We start from the raw sequence: 19,210 nt of genomic DNA, 5'->3' as shown, positions 1-19,210 counted from the left end.
TAAAAAATATAAGTTAATTTAAAAAAGAAACAAATTTTCCAAAAAAAAAAGTGCATCTTAGATATCAACACAATAAATTGTTTATGTATTGAGAAAAAGCAAGATTTACGTGAATTTTGAAAAGTAAAAAAAAAAGGCGCGACGGTTTCAGGGTTTAGTTTTAAATATTTTGGAAGTTTCCAGAAGCTTTTAGTAAATAGGAGCAGAAATATAACCCCTGCACAAGATTAAAACAGTTGCAGATCTGGATCTAGATGTGAAATCGAAACGGTGGGTTGGTCCAGTATACTGACCCAGAAGTTTCTCCTTGGCTCTCACATTGAGAGAGAGAGAGAGAGAGAGAGAGAGAGAGAGTGTGTTGAGTTGGTAGACAGAGGTGCAAAAGCGTTCCCAAAAGGTCTCCTATTCTTAGTTTGTATATTTATTATTTAAATCTCTCTCTCTCTCTCTCTCTCTCTCTCTCTCTCGGTCACCGTTTCATCACCCCTCTCTCTCTCTCTCTGCACGCGCGGGCGGTTGCTCTGTGTGTGCCGGAAAAAATAAGGAGGGTGAGGAAGGGGATAGAAGGTCTTCTCTCTCTCTCTGGCGGTTGCTCTGTGTGTGCCGGGAAAAATAAGGAGGGTGAGGAAGGAATAGAAGGTATCTCTCTCTTTCTCTCTCTCAAGTAAGTGATGAAACCGCAAATCCGCACGGTTGATTTTCTTATTTTTCTTTTCCTTTATGCCTAAACGGTTGATGAAGAAACGGGCAACTCCCACAATTGAATTCCTAAAGTTGAATTCACTTTTGGGGGGTTTCGCTAAATTCCTATTGGTGGCGTTGAAAGGTGGAGATGCTTGGATTTTTTGGTTTTCATTTATGTTTCTGTCAATTCGTTCAATTTGTGTTGCCGAATCATTTCTTCTAACTCTTTACTATATATATAGTCACTAGAATATGAGAACTAATGTGTGAACCGCGATGTTCATGGATTTTTTTGTTCTTTTCTCTTGAATCTAACCGTACGGATGTGATCTACATTCTTGGTTTTATGAGAACCCGCTCTTGAATCATCCGATTTTGATGCATAAACGAAATTTTTTAAGGCTTTAAAATCAATGGCTCATAATCTTCATGAACATTCAAGCATTCAAAAATCAAATTTTTTTCATCGAAAATACACGATCCAATGGTTGATTCCTAGCAAATTCACCATGCCAAGCACATCCACATGGTTGGATTTGCAAAAACAATGTTGGAAATGCTCATATTTCTAGTTCTCATATTTTAGTGACTCTCTCTCTCTCTCTATATATATATATATAATATAGTTGTATATTATACGACTATGATCATCTACTTGTTGATAGAAATGATGTTCTTTTCGTTCTGGCTTAATGCAATTTGACTTGTGGAACTGTACAATTTTGATTGGATCACTTTGTTTCATTCACTCTGAATTGCAGCATCGGCTTTCTTGATGTTGTTCATTGTCTCTTCATTAGTTGGGGGAAGAATCAGAACAAATCAGTTTTTTTTTTTTTGAGGAATCCATTGAAAGATAAATTTGATTTGGTTAAGCAATATGAACCCAGTGAACACCAAACCTCCTCATCATATGCATTTGTAGAATTTTTCTGTTTAGTAGAAAAAAATGGTATCATGATCCGTTGATTTCTTGATGGGGAAAATAGGAGGAGCCTCAACTAAACCATTGGAAATGCACACTTCTCGGAATAACATCTTATAACAGAATTACAATTTCTATAGAATTGGAGTCATTCTTGTGCATGTGGTTGTTACAGTGTTGTAGACTTGTAGTGCACTTGAGCATTCTTGACAATTTTATATATGACCAAAGCTAGTATTTTATTCATTAATTTTCAGCAAAATGGATACCTTGTTTTTTTTAACTTAGAATGAAGAATTATGTTATTCTACAACTGAATTGCAAAACTGCATGATTTCCACAGCGTGGTTTGGATGAAATGATACATTAAACAATGTGATTGTGTGTTAATGCTAATACCAACACACAGCCTGAGGTTTTCATTTATCTCATGCCGTAATATTGTATATATGCATACATTGTCGGTCTTGATGGATACTTGCTAATATCTAGAGAAAGGGAATTCAGTTACCCAACCAGCTTCAGTATTTTGATTGTTTGGTGTAGGGAATGGCTGAAAGTACTGCTGAAGAGCAGGCTTCTGGTGAACATTCCACTGCTCCTACAAATAAAAAGAATGGAAAAACTACAAGTCAACCAAGGAAAGGAATCCTATCTCGCATTTGGCATGCAATTTTTAGCAGGCATGATGATGACTTTGAGAAAAAGTTACAGTATTTGTCAAAAGAAGAAGCTTCTGTTCATTCAAGGATGCAGAGGAGAGCTCAAACTTGGAGATCCATGGCAAGGAACCTTATAATCTACTCGGTGATTCTGGAGGTGGGTGTCAGTCCTTATCAAAGATCACATTTCTTGAACACCTGCATGCACTTTTTTATCTGTAAGTGCGAGTCTGCATGTTAACAAATTTATAGCTTTTCATCTCTCTTTTCCCCAAACGAAGTCCTTGGCACAGATATGCATACCAAAAATTTGGTAGCAATGAGGAGAATATCACCTACTCATTCATTTTTATGTGAATCTGGCCATGGAAATGGGTTTATCACTGTTCATTTACTATGGAACAAGCTTTTGGATGATAAATTTAAATATTAAAATGTATTTTAAAGAAGGGAAAAAAGGTTGATGGTATAGTTTGCATCATATCAAAACCCCTCTTTGTATGCTCCATGTGGAACATGATTTGTGCTAAATAAACCATGATATGTATGTGCGTGTATATTTGTGAGGGTTGTAATTTCTTTGGACATCTGTTGTAGATTTGTCTACAAACACAAGCATTCATATGTAACTTTGTTTGGCTGAAATTATGCTTGCATTGCATGTCAAGGAAGTCTGTACATATATGAGTGTGTTTCTTGGAATGCTTTCCCGCTAAAATAATCATTAACCCATACAATTGTAACACAATGTCAAACACACACCTTTTTCTAATATTTTCAAAATGTTGAGAAAATCTCAAGGAGATGTCAATTTTCCTATTGTCTCTCAAAAGCATTGGGTGATACATGTGTCTAAGATGCATGTGTGTGCATGTCATAATCTACTTTGCCTCTGTGTGTGTGTGTATGTGCGTGTGTGATGAAGGATCCTATATATTCATATGTATATTTCATAATTCAATCCCAAAAGCAGTTCTTGAATGCAGAAGATTGTGATGAAATGGACTGTGGGAGAAAACTCATTTGTCAACCTTTATAAGCATGAAAATTGTAGTCAGTCTAGTTAGGCTGTGATCCATCCACACACACAAAATATATATATATATATATATATATATATATATATATATATATATATATATATATATTCAGTCTTCAGAGTAATGGGAACTGGCTGTGATCTATAGGTTTTGTTTAGTGGGAACTGGCTTTTGGATCACCGGAATCTGACCTGTATACAGGCTTTTCCGGTGATCTAAAATCAATAGCTATGAAGGCATCAATTTTTCCCGGCTCATAAAGACACATTTTTTCGTCGAAAAAATATGATCCAAGAGTTGATTCCCACTAAATCGAGCATGCTAAACACATCTAACGGTTCAGATCTATCATAAACACTTCAAACTATGGGGCAAAATGAGAAAAGAGGGCCTAATATGTTCAGTTCTCATATATATATATATATATATGTATATATATATATATATATATATGGAGAGAGAGAGAGGGAGAGAACTGTCATCTAACGACCTTCATTCTCATTTTTACTAAACAATTTAGGGCTTAGGAACAATGACACTACCCCTCATGTACTACAATATAAACTATACAAGTCAACATGATAAAAAAGACAGTAAATAATAAGAGTAGACAAAAAATGTCCTCTACTTCATAACAGACAATGAAGTTCTCGTCAACCTATTCCTCATTCACATTTTGTTCCACATGAGCCTTTTTTTTCACTCATCAATCATCATCAAACTCTTCTTGTTTCCATTCTCATATGGAAACGTAGTCACATCTGTTTGGCCTCAAATGAGAATCATTCTCTCACAATGGTGAGAGAGTGATTTTCATTTGCCCAATTTCTCATGTGCAAGTAAACATGGGAAAACAGGGCAGTGAGATTCAAAATTGCATTTGTACTTGGAGTCATGTTACTCGTTTCTCATGTGATTCCCAGTCACATTGTGCACTCTGTGAATGGAATCATATGATTTAATCACATGTAATTTGAATCAAATGAGATGCAACCAAACATGGCTCTATTGCTTAACATGAAGCTGCTTCACAAACTGAGTGGCAACAAGCTATGGCTGACATATTAGTTGCATTGGAAAGGGTGTATGCATGAGATTTAGTTAAGTTTCCTTTTAGGTAGACAGAATTGAATATAGGTGTGTATAAGATTAAAACGAACATTGATGTGAGCATTGAGGGGTCTGAAGAGAGACTTGTGGCCAAGGGCTACTACAACTGAATAATGGGATCTTTGGCAGCTTGATGTGAAAAATGTGTTTCTTAAAGGAGACTTGGAAAAACAGGTTTACATGTTGTTACTGCCTGATGTGATAGATTCAGGAAGAGAGTGGTCTACCAGAGCTTTGTTTGAAAATTTTAGCTAGGCTGTCGTATGACTTGGATTCACAGAGATTCTTCATGATCCAACCAGTTTGTGTCATCCACAGCTAAGACTTGTTTGCTTTTGCTTTATGTAGATGACACCATCTTTATAGGCGATGCTGTAATCACTAGCTAATGTCAAACAGAGACTTGGATAAATATTTGACATGGACTAAGGAGTATTGCGTTATTTGTTAGGTTCTTGAGATTGCATACTCAAAAAGGGTGCATTTGTTCTTACAACATGAATATGTTACAGATTTAGTGGCATGAGCCACACTTGTTGAGGATATCAAGCATGTTGATGTACCAGTTAAAGTGAACTCCAAGCTCAGATCTACAGGTGGGCAGTTGTTCAGTGATCTTACAGTGTATAAACACTACATAGTGTTCTTCTCGTTGTCCTTGCTTCTTGAGCTTAGAACATGCTATGATACAAATTTTGACGGATGCAATAGAAATTGATGTTATACTATAGGTTCCTGTATTTTTCTAGGTGATTCTTTGATCTTATGGTGCAACAAGAAGCAATAAAAAATCACATTATCTACTACAATGGCCAGGTGTTATACCATGACTCATGAATTTGCTCGGATATTTTGGTTACAATGGCTTCTTAGAAATTTGGGAGTAGTGCTTTCACCATCTACTGCACTACATTGTGATAACCAAAGCACCATTCACATAGGTTCTTCCAGCATTTCTTGAGTACTATGTCACCTGAGTACGGGTGCAGGTACGGGTATGGAGTGTACAACACGACAATTCCAAAAAATGTGGGTACGAGAACACAGCTAATATATATATATATATTAAATATCACATAAATACAAAATAAATTCAAAATAAACTGAATGTAATATATTATATACTGAAAATATATATTATTTACTGAAAATATAATATATAATATTCAAAATATAGGACATGCAAAATGGCGTGTCCGGTACCTGTACCCGTGTTGACACAGGTACGCCACCTAAAGTGGCATGTCCCAGTAACATAGCTTGAGTATATCAAGCACATTGGGGTAGATTGTCACTTCATGTGCAAGGAGTAGTTGACAGGATTATCACCTTTCTGTGTATATTTATTCTGTACATAAAGTTGCTGATTTGTTCACTAAGACATAACCAACTGGTCTGGAACTCTTATATCCAAACTTGCATGGTTCCTCTTGCACCATCTCAAGTTAGAGGGAAGTGAAAATTATAGTAATTACCTAGTTAGGTTGTGTTTAGGGCATAGTCAGTATATTTCAATTTGTTTTATGCCATACTGTAAATAATTCGTAGTTAGGACTTTTTAGTCGGTTTTTCATTTTATATTATTATGTAACCCTAATAAAGAGATCGGTAGTTCTTGTATTCATGTTTGATTATGCTGAATATTAGCGGAAACCATTGGCCTCTTTCTTGGTCTCTCTTCTTATTCTCATGGCTCACTTTAAAGAACAAGTACGAAAGAATATTTGGTTTTCGTTGTTTGCTCATTTGGTATTGGTGAACCCTGTTATGGATGGCACAAGAAATCTTGTCCTTGAACAGATAGGATAGAAAGAAGAGCAAAGTAAGGAAATTGGATATTGTGTAATGGTTTACTGCCTATTATTATCCTATGTCACATAGGTGCAGGTGCAGATGCGGGTGCGACGATGTGGCACTTTAAAAAAACTTGGGTGCGGGGGTGTAGGGAGGATATATTATATGTATATATTATGATGCAATTATATTTTTACATTTAACAGTTAACACTGATTAAATAAAAACAATTATCAATTAATCATCAATTCATCATGCATAAGTTAATACAATAAATCAAGTAACAATTTACAATTGCTATTCCTAATCAATAAAAAAATAACACAACACTATTAAGTTTATGCTAAGTGAATTAGAAAATATGAAGCAATCAAAAGAGTCGAGTAGAAAATAAGTAAGTTATAATAATAAAAGAAGTAAACAATGCACAACTGCATACCAAAAGTATATCATACACAATGTATATGACGATGAGCTAAAGAACCTATCATTAATTTTCTGCTTCATCATCAAGTTCATCTTCATCAAAAGGAGGAAGAATAGGATTAGTTGTCTATGTTGAGGGTGTTCAAATCATGCTCCCCCTCCAAGTCACACTCCTCTTGGTTTACATCCCAAAATTTGGATGATCCTTGTCTGCCTTATAAATTAAAAGTTAAAATTTTTAAACACGTGCATATTTAAATGAAAGAACTAAGAAATAACTAAGAAAGCTTGGGTTTTTTATGTTTCTATGTTATACATACTTTTCTACTTATCTACTAATGTTTTTTCTAAAAATGATTATTTTTCTTGATTTTCCTTTGTTATAAACACTTCCTCTTTTTACTAAGATGTTCTGTAAAACTATCAAAGAGACAAAAATATATTGAGAAATTGGCTTACTGAGCATGCCGAGGCTTGTATTTGTGAGACTATATATATATATATATATTTGAGAGAGAGAGAGAGAGATGGTTATTCTGAGCATACGCAGGACCCTGGATACATTCCAGGCTTTCCAGCCTATGATCTTGTATCAGTGATCTGCAAACCCTTGTTACCATGCCTCTGAATTTTCTTTCAAGGTTGTGAGACCTTGTTGACATCTTGTTGAGTTTGTAATGATGTGCCTCACATATGTTATATACTGTTTTTACTGAAAGTCTGCAATATTATGTAACCTCCAGTTATATCTTTCTCTATTAGGTTTCTGTAGTAAATACACTTGGAGTGGGAAGAATTGATAACCAAAAATTACAGCTGAGGATATCCACTTACTGTGAGAATGGCCCTGAGAGAGAGAGAGAGAGAGAGAGAGAGAGAGAGAGAGAGAGAGAGAGAGAGAGAGAGAGAGAGAGCTGCGGCAGTAAAAGGGGAGACTTCACGACAGAAGTCGTGCCTTACTTCATGTATATATATATATATACAAAGTAGTAACTGGGTTGGACCAAATGTTTAGATCCATACCCAAACATAAAGTTATATGTTACATTAGAGAACCCAACATTAACTGGAAAACCCGATCCAGTTTATAATACAATCTTAATACCCTCCCTCAAGTTGTACATGGTCTTGTACCATGGACAACTTGCCTTTGAGATACCAAAACCGCGCACTCGTAAGTCCTTTGGTAAGTAGATCAGCAACTTGATCTTCTGTTGGTACATAGACTGCAATAACTTCTTTGTCTTCTACCTTCTGTCGGACAAAATGTTGATCTATCTCTATGTGTTTCGTTCGACCATGGTGGATAGGATTGAAAGCAATTTGAATGGCACTTTGATTATCACAAAACAGATTCGCAACCTTCACTTTTTCTCCTATATCTGTTAATAAATGTCTTAACCACGTAACTTCAGCAGTGGCAGAGGCCATGGATCGGTACTCAGCTTCTGTACTTGAACGCGCAACAGCACGTTGCTTCCGGCTACTCCACGCTATTAAGTTGTCATCAACATACACACAATACCCCGAGACCGACTTTCTATCGTCTGGATCTCCTGCCCAATCTGCATCTGCATACACTTCTAGTTGTCTATATTCTCCTTTTGCCTTTGATTGACGATAAGCAAGCCCATCTCCAAGAGTACCCTTCAAGTACCGAAGAATTCTTTTAAGTGCATTCATGTGTTCTGTACGTGGATCATGCATGAACTGAGAGACTTGATTCACTGCATATACAATATCCGGCCTCGTAAAAGTAAGATATTGAAGCATCACCACTAAGCGACGATAATATTTCGGGTCCTCATAGATCTCCCCATCTTGAGCACTGAGTTTATGGTTTAACATGCTAGGAGTATTCAATGGCTTGCAGTTCTTCATTCCTGATTTCTCCAAAAGATCCAGAGCGTACTTGTGTTGGGTCAACAAGAGGCTAGTATCTTGTCGATCCACTTCAACCCCCAAGAAATATCGTAGGACACCCAGGTCCTTCATCTTGAACTTTTGGCTCAATAGGATCTTTGTAGCCTCTATATGCTTACAAAAACTTCCTGTAATAATAATGTCATCTACATATATGAGAAGTAAGGTGTTGACCTGGTATTCTTGAAAGTTGAACAATGAATGATCGAGTTGAGAACGGACGAATCCATATCGTTGTACTTCAATGGAGAAACTGTCAAACCATGATCGAGATGCTTGTTTTAGTCCATAAATAGCTCGTCGCAACCTGCAAACATGTGTCTCAGGATTGTAACTGCATAACCAAGAGACTACTCCATGTAAACTTCCTCCTTTAGATCACCATGTAAGAATGCATTTTTAACATCAAGTTGGCTTAGAGACCATCAATGTTGAACCTCCAAGGATAACACAAGTCGAATGGTTCCCATTTTTACAACTGGACTAAAAGTCTTGTCATAGTCTTCTCCATATGCTTGTGTGAAGCCTTTAGCAACTAGTCTTGCCTTATATCTTTCAATGGATTCGTCAGCTTTGTACTTGATTTTATATACCCACTTAGACCCTACATTCTTATCCGGAGGTCTAGGAACTATTTCCCAGGTCCTACATTCATGTAAGGCTCCCATTTCTTCATTCATAGCATCTGCCCATTTTGATGATAAGGAGGCTTGGGGAAAATCGATGGGTTCTTCCTGTTTCTCAACCTGTGCAACAAATAACTGCATTTCTGTGGAAAAATTCTCATAGCTTACCCATCTTTCAATAGGATGTCTGATCCTTTCCGAACGTCTAACCTGCTCAGTTATGTGGGATGTATCCCTTCTCCTGGCATATACTGCCCCTTTGAATCTTCTGTCATCTGGACGAGCAGTACCAGATGTCAAGGTTTCTTCTGCGATGGGAGGCACAGTAGATCCCTGAGTAACTGTCAACATGTTCCCACTAGATTCTGCATTGGTTTCTATGGGCTCACACTCATCTATCACTGTGTGACATGGAGCAGAGTTATCCATCTCTAGCTGATCAAACAATTGATTCGCTAGCCATGGCTGATAGCTTTCTTCCTCCTTAGTAACCCTTGCCTCTTTGTTCAAGATCTGAACATTGCTCTCATCAAAGACAACGTTTCGTGAGATTTTAATGCGTCGAGTGTTTGGATCATAGCATCGATATCCTTTATACTCTTCAGCATACCCAACAAACCTGCATCTACAAGCTTTATCCTGAAATTTGTTACGTTGGGAACTGTCAATGTGAACATAGCATACACATCCAAACACTCGTAGTTGACTGTATTGAGGCTGTATACCAAATAACACGAAATAAGGAGTCAAATTATTCAACATTTTCATCGGTAAACGATTTATTACATAAACCGCAGAGTGGAAAGCTTTTGTCCAAAGACTTAAAGGAATGTGAGTGTCATGCAACATACTTAGGGCACTTTCAACAATATGACGATGTTTTCTTTCCGCAACCCCATTTTGTTGTGGTGTGTGTGGGCAAGATATTCTACGCCTTATCCCATTGTTTTGAAGAAATTCAGTAAATTCCTTTGATAGATACTCTCCCCCTCCGTCACACTGGAATTGTTGAATACTTGTCGAAAATTGATTGACAACAAGAGCATGAAATAAATAAAAGAATTTGAATACCTCAGATTTGTATTTCATAAAATAAATTCAAGTATATCTGGAATAACTATCAATGAATGTGACATAGTAGCGACTGCCGGACAAAGAGGGTTGGGGAGCAGGTCCCCAAACATCAGAATCAATAAGTTCAAAAAGAAAAGAAGCTCTTTCATTTATTGAATTGAAGGGAAGTACACGACTCTTACACAACTGACAACTAGAACAAAGGGAACCATCAACCTTATTATGCGGACTTAACCGTGAAATAAAGCCGCTCGACACCAGTTTCTCAAGAGAAGCATTATTACAATGACCCAAACGACAATGCCAAATATTTGGCTTATTATACGAAGATAAACTCAAACAATCCTTAGATGAATCCAATTTGAATGGTTGACCAATGGACGATTTTGATCCAGGTCTACGAACAGGTGAAGAAGTCTCTTTGAGGATATACATATTTCCCTTTCGCTCTCCCTCGACGAGCGTCTTCTTCGTGAGTGGATCCTTGACACAGACAGAAGAAGGAGTAAATTCGACGCAAGAATGAATGTCATCAACCAATTTAGAAACGGAAATGATATTTTTGACAATATTAGGAGAATGAAAAACATTGGACAATTTTAGGGAACCATCAGAAAGAGGAATATTCACATTTCCAGTGTAAGTTATTGGATGGAGAGCTCCATCTCCAGTTTTAATACTTGCATTTCCATGATAAGGGATAGGTTTCAAAATCTTACCAATATCACCTGTCACGTGAGCTGCAGCTCCAGAATCAACATACCAAGTTCTCTGATCACCCTGTTTGAATTTCAATCCTGACAAAGTTGATATTAAAAGGCTCTTGACATTGTCTTCATCCCATTGATTTCCTCCAGCTTTTCCCTTGCTCGACGACCCTGTGACATTCATTTTCCCTTTGTTTTGCGGGTTGTGCCAACAATTTGCCTTGATATGTCCCTTTTTGTTGCACAAATAGCACGTTGGAACATTTTTGAAATTGTGATTTCCCGAAAAACTACCTGACGACATGCTAGGCGTGGGCAACAATCCACGTCCCCCTTGATTATTTCTTATTTGTCCATGTCCTCCTCGAAAGTGGCCACGTCCTCTCCCTGAATTTGTCCCTGTAAACAATACTTCTTGGTTTCCTGAATTGTTGCCTACATCTTCTCCTTTAATGGAAATTTCATATTGTAGTAATTTTGCTCGAAGGTCCTCAAAGTTAGGAAGTGAAGGAAGACACAAGAGAGATGTTACCAGCATATGATAATCTGATCCAAGCCCGTTTAGCACTTGTTGAACATTATCCTTATCAGAAATCACACAGCCCACCATAGCCAATTGATCTGTGATGATCTTCACCTTGTTCATATACTCTGTAAGAGTCATGCTTTCTTTCTTTAGGAGTTGAAACTCCCTCTTCAAATGCATAATCCTTGCCTCTGAGATCTGAGAATAGGTCTTCGCAAGTTGTTCCCACAACTCCATTGCTGAGCACTTATCTGGAATACCTACAAGAACCTCTTGCGAAAGAGTAGAGGTAATGTAGGCTACAACAACTTGATCTCGTTTTCTCCAAGTGGTGAATTCAAGATTTCGAACCGACCTACTAGAAGCCTCTCCCTTATCGTTCACAATTTCCTGCACAATAAATTCTGGTGGTGCAGAGATCGTTCCATCTAGGTGTCCATAGAGATCAAGGCTCTTAATGAAAGGCAGTATCTGCCTCTTCCAGGTCAAATAGTTGTTGTTGCTCAATTTGTCCGAGATAAGTTGACCTAGAAAACTAGATGGCAGGGTAGGAGAATCCATGAAAACTGAACCGTAAACTGAATGTATCTGACTGCTGCCAAACACTTAAGGAATGACTTTAGAACTGAAATAAATTCAGACCAGATTAAATGAAGAAGAAAAAAAATAAAGAATAAAGAATTGGTATTTTAGGTCTGGAAGGAATGACCAGAAATCAGGAATAAAGGGATGAATTTGGATCAGGAAAAAATAAAAAAATGATTCACTTCAGATCTGAAGTGAACTCAGATCAAACCGTGACAGGCGAAGAAGACGCAGCAACTAAGAAAACAGAACTAAACAGTCGATGACTGTTGTCTACAAAATCTGATATCAGAATACACGTCTGGGCAGATTCGGACTTCAGATAGTCTTTGGGTCCGATTGTCTGATCCAAATCAGACGTGATGAACAAAAAAGGAATATAGGTAAAGAGGGCAGCAGTCACGCAGGGTTTAATTAAGAGAGCAGCAGTCACGCAGTCGAAGAGATCTACGATCAGATCTGACAGATAGTTGAAGAAAACAGAAGGCTCAATAAGAAATAGAAGCAGTCGATGACTAAACAGAGAGGAGAGGAGAGGATGTAGACAAAATATAGGGCACGGTAATAGAAAAGAAGGCAGATGGAAGAACCTGGAAGAATCAGCACCTGGCTGGATAGTCCTGGACAAAACAGCACCTGCAGTGTCGATCTCGCTGGACATGCCCTTCGGAGTCGACTCACGGTGCAGAAGCCCGCTCTGATACCATGTGAGAATGGCCCTGAGAGAGAGAGAGAGAGAGAGAGAGAGAGAGCTGCGGCAGTAAAAGGGGAGACTTCACGACAGAAGTCGTGCCCTACTTCATGTATATATATATATATATATATATATATATATATATATATATATATATATATATATATAAAGTAGTAACTGGGTTGGACCAAATGTTTAGATCCATACCCAAACATAAAGTTATATGTTACATTAGAGAACCCAACATTAACTGGAAAACCCGATCCAGTTTATAATATAATCTTAATACTTACTATATATTTGTGGTGTCCAAGGGTCTTTTTGGAAACACAGTTAAAATGGTCATTTTATTGAAGAAATCATGATGATAATGCTGCCACAGTTTTTTTTTAGTCTATCTGATTGGAAGCATAGCAGGTCTTTTTCACAAGGTGGTTGTACTTTTTTGTTTCCTGATATATTGCTCCATTGCCTTTTTCCAAATCATGAAGTTTAATGAGAAACTAGAACATCTTGTATTTAATCATTGGAAATGATTAAATCTTGGAGGAAACCTCATTGATATGAACCATGAAATTAAGGCAATCTTCATCCTACTCTGGCTCTTAATTTTGTGTATTGCTTTATGATGTCACATGAGCTCGTTATGCGGATTTTGCAGTAAAATTATTTTTCCTCGGTTAGGTGAATAGAGTGTTCTGTGCAAATTATTTTGTTAAATGACATGTATGTTTTTTGGTGATCCATCTGAACATCATATCTTTGCCTTTAATTCTTTAATTTCTATTATGATGAAATTTTCCTTCTTCACTGTTGCATATAAAAGCTTTTGTTGTTCGTTTCCTGAGTAGTTTGGACAGCTCTATGATCTTAGATCTTTAATGGTGTAGAATTGCATGTTGTGTATAAAATTCCAATCAAGACAGGCTAGTTATTTCTATTGTTGCCTCTCAGGCTGCTGCTCTGATTTATGCAATCATGACAACAAGGTTATTGGATCTTAACTGGAAGATGAGAGCAGTAAGGGTGATGCCTGTATTCACTGTGCCTGTTTTGGCGACTGCTATGTATTCAGCATTTTCCAGTTACAAAACAATGCGTAAGTCAGAAATCTACTTTAAGATGATTATCTTAGGCCTTAATTTTTCCCTCAAGTTAGATCTTGAATAACTATTTCAAAGTTTTACCATTTTTCTGTCTGGAGATTGAATTGTTGTGGAAAGAAGGCCAGAAACTTTTATAAAAGGTTGGTCATTTTCAATGTTGGTTCTAGAATATCATTCATTTTATTGCAATATTCTTTAGAATGTCTGGGGCATGCACTATGGCATTTTCAAATGGTGTTTTATCTCTTTGTTTTTTTTTTGCCCCTTTTTTTGCAATGGTGATTGAGAAACAAAGCAGTGTTGGTAAAGGTACTCTTTGAGATGCACTGTAACGGCTATAATTATAGCCGTTGGGCTGATCCAACAGCTAATTGGAACAACCCATGTTAGCCTATTTAAAGGGGTCTCTCCCTCTTTGTTACATATGATTTTCTAAGCATATTGCTGAAATACATAGATTGTTTTTAAGTGTTTTTGCTAGCTCGTAACAGTGAATGTACGTTTAGCTATTAACCCATAAGTGGTATTTTGTGTATACACTCTTTGAGTGTTTGTAACAGCCCACAAGTGGCTTCTATTGTAAAAGATTTTGTATTTAGTGACATGGTATCAGAGATGGAGTTTTAGAAAACAAAGAAGCTTCCGTTCATGTGTTTATGTAGGAGAACAAGTGTTCGTAAGCTCCTTCAAAGCACACACCAACCTCTTCTCATCTTCTCACCTTATTCTTTATTTCTTTCTCTTGACCTTCTCTTAATACAACAACAACAACAACAACAACTACAACTACGCCTTCATCCCAAAACAATTGGGGTCAGCGATATGAACCAAAAAAAGAAATTCATTTTGGGTCTTCCACATGAATCCTTTTCCTCCAATCATTTCTATCCAATGTCATGTCCTCGGTGAGGTTCAAAGCATTCATATCCTTTCCTATCATCTTCATCCAAGTCTTCCTAGGCCTACCCCGACCTCTTTTAACTAATATATTTTCCCAATTCTCCAACCTTCTAACTGGAGCATCATTAGGCCTTCGCCGAATATGTCCAAACCACCGTAAACGATTCTCTCGCATCTTATTTTCAATGGGTGCAACACCTACCTTCTTACGTATCTCCTCGTTCCGAATCTTATCTTTTATTGTATTTTCACACATCCATCTAAGCATCCGCACCTCAGCTACACTCATTTTTTGAATATGATGTCTCTTGGCAGCCCAACATTCCGTACCATATAGTAAAGCGGGCCTAATAGTCGTCTTTAAAACTTTCCCTTCAACCGCAATGGCATTCTACGATCGCACAACACTCCAGTTGCACTTTTCCATTTCATCCACCCAACCTTTATCCTATGATTTACATCTTCATCAATTTCTCCATACTTTTGAATGATAGATCCCAAATATTTGAAAGAATCATCCACCGGTATTTCTTGCTCACCAAGCTTCTTTACACTCTCATCTCTATTTTGTTGCTTACTAAATCGACATTCCATGTATTCTGTCTTACTCTTACTCAACTTAAAACCTCTTGCTTCCAATGTCTGTCTCTATAATTCTAACTTAGCATTAACCCCAGCTCTAGACTCATCAATCAAAACAATATCATCAGCAAACAACATACACCACGACACATTTTCTTGAATTGATCTCGTAAGCTCATCCATCACTATAGCAAATAGGAAAGGGCTTAAAGCAGATCCTTGATGTAACCCAACCGTTATAGGAAAATTGGTTGTCACCCCTTCACAAGTGCGGACATTGGTTACTACTCCTTCATACATATCTTTAATTATACTAATGTACTTGAGAGAAACACCTTTCTTCATCATTGTCCACTAGAGAACGTCCCTAGGTACTCTATCGTAAGCCTTCTCCAAATCAATAAAAACCATATGCAAATCTTTGTTCCTCTCTTTATTTCTCTCAATAAGTTGTCTAAGAAGATGTATAGCTTCCATAGTAGATCTTTTAGGCATAAAACCAAATTGATTCTTCGATATCATGACAACCTTCCTCAACCTAGACTCAATCACCCTCTCCCAAAGTTTCATAGTATGACTCATGAGTTTTATACCACGATAGTTTGTGCAATCTTGTATATCACCCTTATTCTTATATAGAGGCACCAAAGTACTCTTCCTCCACTCATTAGGCATCTTATTTGTCCGCCAAATCTTGTTAAAAAGATTTGTCAATCATTCTAAACCTTTCTCTCCCAAGCATTTCCAAGCCTCAATAGGTATACCATCTGGGCCAACTGCCCTTCTTGATTTCATTTTCTTCAAAGCCTCTGCAATTTCATGGGATGCTATGAAAAAACATTGGAGAGAGGTGGGGAAAAAGGCCCTTTTATACACTTCATGGGACCAAGGGGGGCTCCCATAGAGTCGTTGGGGAGGGTTCCAACGACTCTATGGGTTGGACCCTCTTGCCCCTTCACAAATGAAAAATAACTAAAAGGAAGAAAATAAAAAAAGGCAAAAATGTCCCTAGTGGACATGTCTATTTACATAATAAGAAAAAGACAAAATTGCCCTTAGTGGGCATTACAAAAGATAACATCGAAATTATATATATATATATATATATATATATATATATATATATATATATATATATATATATTAACACCCTCCTCAAACTGACGGTGAGATGACCGTAAGTTTGCTTAGAAGAAAAAAGAACCTAAGGGATGATAAAGCTTTGATAAAGAAATCCGCAGTATTATGAAGTAACGTATGGAATTTCAATAGTGCCCCGTAAAAACTCATCTCGAACATAATGACAATCCATCTCAATGTGCTTTGTTCGTTCATGAAATGTATGATTGCTAGCAATGTAGATGACACTTTTGTTGTCGCAACATAGCTTCGAAGGAATAGAAATGATAACTCCCATGTTTTTTAGCAAACTTCTTAACCAAACCAGTTCAGTTATAGTGGTGGCCATCGCCCTATACTCGGCTTCTATAGAAAATAGAAAAATCTTCTGTTGCTTCTTACATTTCCAAGAAATTAATGATTCTCCCAGAAAAACATAATAACCTATAGTAGAAATATAATAATTGGGGTTTCCACCCCAATCAGAGTTAGTATAAGCAATTAAATTTGGAGATGAAGAAGATGATAAGAATAACTCTTTTGTTATAGTTTCCTTTAGATATTTGACAATTCGCATGACAATTACCATGTGAATAGTAGTAGGAGTATTCTGGAACTGACTTGCGTTGTATACAACATGAGTAATGTCTGGCCTGGTAATAGACAAATATGTTAGAGATTCGATTAATTGACGATAAAGAGTGGGATTTTCTAAAGGAGGTTCATTATTGACTCTCATCTTAGCATTCATTACTTCTCCACTTTCTTTTCGTCAATCAAGCCGAACTTAGCAATAATATCTAATGTAAGCTTCGTTTGAGAAAGAACATATCCCCGAGGAGAATATGCAACTTCAATCCCTAAAAAATATCTTAGAAATCCAAGGTCAGACATATCAAAATTGTTTTTAAGAATATTTTTAATAGACTCTGTGCCCCTTTTATCATTCCCAGTGATGATCATATCATCAACATACAAAAGTAAGATAGTTATGTGGTCTTTTGCATTCTTAACAAAATAGCAGTGTCGGTATAATAAGAAGTAAATCCACTATCAAGAACAACTTTACTGATCCGGTCATACCAAGCTTTTGGAGCTTGCTTAAGACCATAAAGGGCTTTATTAAGCTTAAGTGTTTTTTCTTTTTCAATTTCAAGACCCGGTGGAGGATCCATATAGATTTCTTCACAAAGATCCCCATTTAAAAAAAAACATTCTTGACATCTAGTTGGTAGATAGGCTATTGTTTGATTGATACTAAGGCTATTAGAGTTCTAACACTCGTCATCCTTGCTACTAGAGCAAACGTTTCTTCATAATCAATTTCATATTCTTGTATGTATCTTTTAACAATTAATCTAGTTTTATATCTTTCTAATGACCCATCACTTTTAGTCTTTACTTTATAGACCCACCTAAAACCAATAGCCTTTTTACGTAAAGGGATAGTTACAATTTTTCAAGTGTCGTCCTTGTTGAGTGCTTCTAATTCTAGGTGCATGGCATCTATCAAATGGGAGTATTGCCTAACTTCTTTAAAGTTTGAAGGCTCATGATAGGAATGAATCATCATTAGACAATATCTATAATTTGGGAAAATTGAGTCATATGATACAAATTTTTGAGGAGGTCTAATGCTCCTAGAGGATCGTCGGGGTAAAGATTCCTCAACTTGATCATTTAAAGGGATGTTTTGTGAATATATGTCAAAAGCATTTTGATGCTCATTTTCATCACGCCGAGTATATACATAAATATCATTAGGATTCTAACTAGGAGAATCATCTCTTTGATGAGAATGGTTATCACAAACATTCTGAATTAATGTTTTTTTGAGATTTTTTAGAGTTTAAGGTTTCAATACTTTTAATTTGCAAAGATGTTCCATCGACGGTATAAACACAAGATAATTTTGAATTAATGCATATATCGAATAGAACATTCTCATGTGATGTCATATGAAAGGAAACTCCCGAATCAAAAATCCAAGAGCACATACCTGGAGAAGAAGATGACGCTATGGCGGCAACCAAAGTTGACGAAGATTTGAGTAATTGTTGAAGTGCCTTCGATAGTTGAGAAAGAGAAAATGTGTCTTTAGAGTCTCCTCTTTTGCTTGACTCTTCCCTTTTGGGTGTGGATTCTTCAATGGAAGCCACCTTGTTCTTGAGCTTTGGACAAATGGGTTTGATCATTGATGTGACCTGGCTCATTACAATAATGGCAAATAATTTTACTACTTCCATAGTTATTATTTTCACTATGGTTATTATGATCAGAGTTACCGGAAGCGCGAAACGTCGTGCTTCCGAAGCGTGCAGGGAAGCGCGCTTCCCTTTTACGGGAAGCACGCTCCCCCCTGCACGCTTCCCTTCACTTCCCCCATTTTTTTCAATTTTTTATATTTTTATTTTGTATTTTTATTTTTTTCGCTTCCCCCTCGCTTCCTAGGTTGCTTCTGGTTCACTTCCGAGACGATTTCCGAATCGCTCCTAAGTGGTCCCACGCTTCCCGCTTCCTAAAATTTTGAAAGTGCCTCGCTTCCCGTATCGCTTCCCGCTTCCTCAACTGGCAACCATGATTATGACCACTATAGTTATTTTGCCTATGGAGACTTATAGTTTTTTACGTTGTTACCGGGTCTAGATATCGCCAATACTTCATCTCCTCATCCTTTTGTCATACTAAGTCGAGTCTCCTCTTGGAAAACCTCGGCAACGACATCTT

At 37.0% G+C, this 19,210-nt stretch overlaps 1 protein-coding gene across 3 annotated transcripts in view; it reads left to right on the top strand.

Annotated features, from left to right (window-relative positions):
* The first annotated feature begins 452 nt into the window (after window positions 1–452).
* Window positions 453–19,210, top strand: part of LOC149815840 (uncharacterized protein At2g24330-like) — a 29,520-nt gene continuing 10,762 nt past the window's right edge. For 2 of the 3 annotated variants that reach the window (XM_089990049.1, XM_089990050.1), the window contains exons 1-3: window positions 455–639; window positions 2,156–2,428; window positions 13,731–13,875. In XM_089990049.1, the coding sequence (XP_089846175.1) occupies window positions 2,159–2,428; window positions 13,731–13,875 (415 nt within the window). In that variant the 5' untranslated portion in view covers window positions 455–639; window positions 2,156–2,158. Of the gene's footprint in view, window positions 640–2,155; window positions 2,429–13,730; window positions 13,876–19,210 lie in introns of all 3 variants that reach the window. The other variant, XM_089990048.1, reaches the window with a different exon arrangement.

This window comes from Nuphar pumila, chromosome 15 (assembly GCF_984573655.1).
Source record: "Nuphar pumila chromosome 15, dmNupPumi1.hap1.1, whole genome shotgun sequence".
NCBI classification, from domain to species: Eukaryota; Viridiplantae; Streptophyta; class Magnoliopsida; order Nymphaeales; family Nymphaeaceae; genus Nuphar; species Nuphar pumila.
Note: the sequence above shows the minus strand (reverse complement) of the source record. Positions and strands in the feature narration are given on the sequence as shown.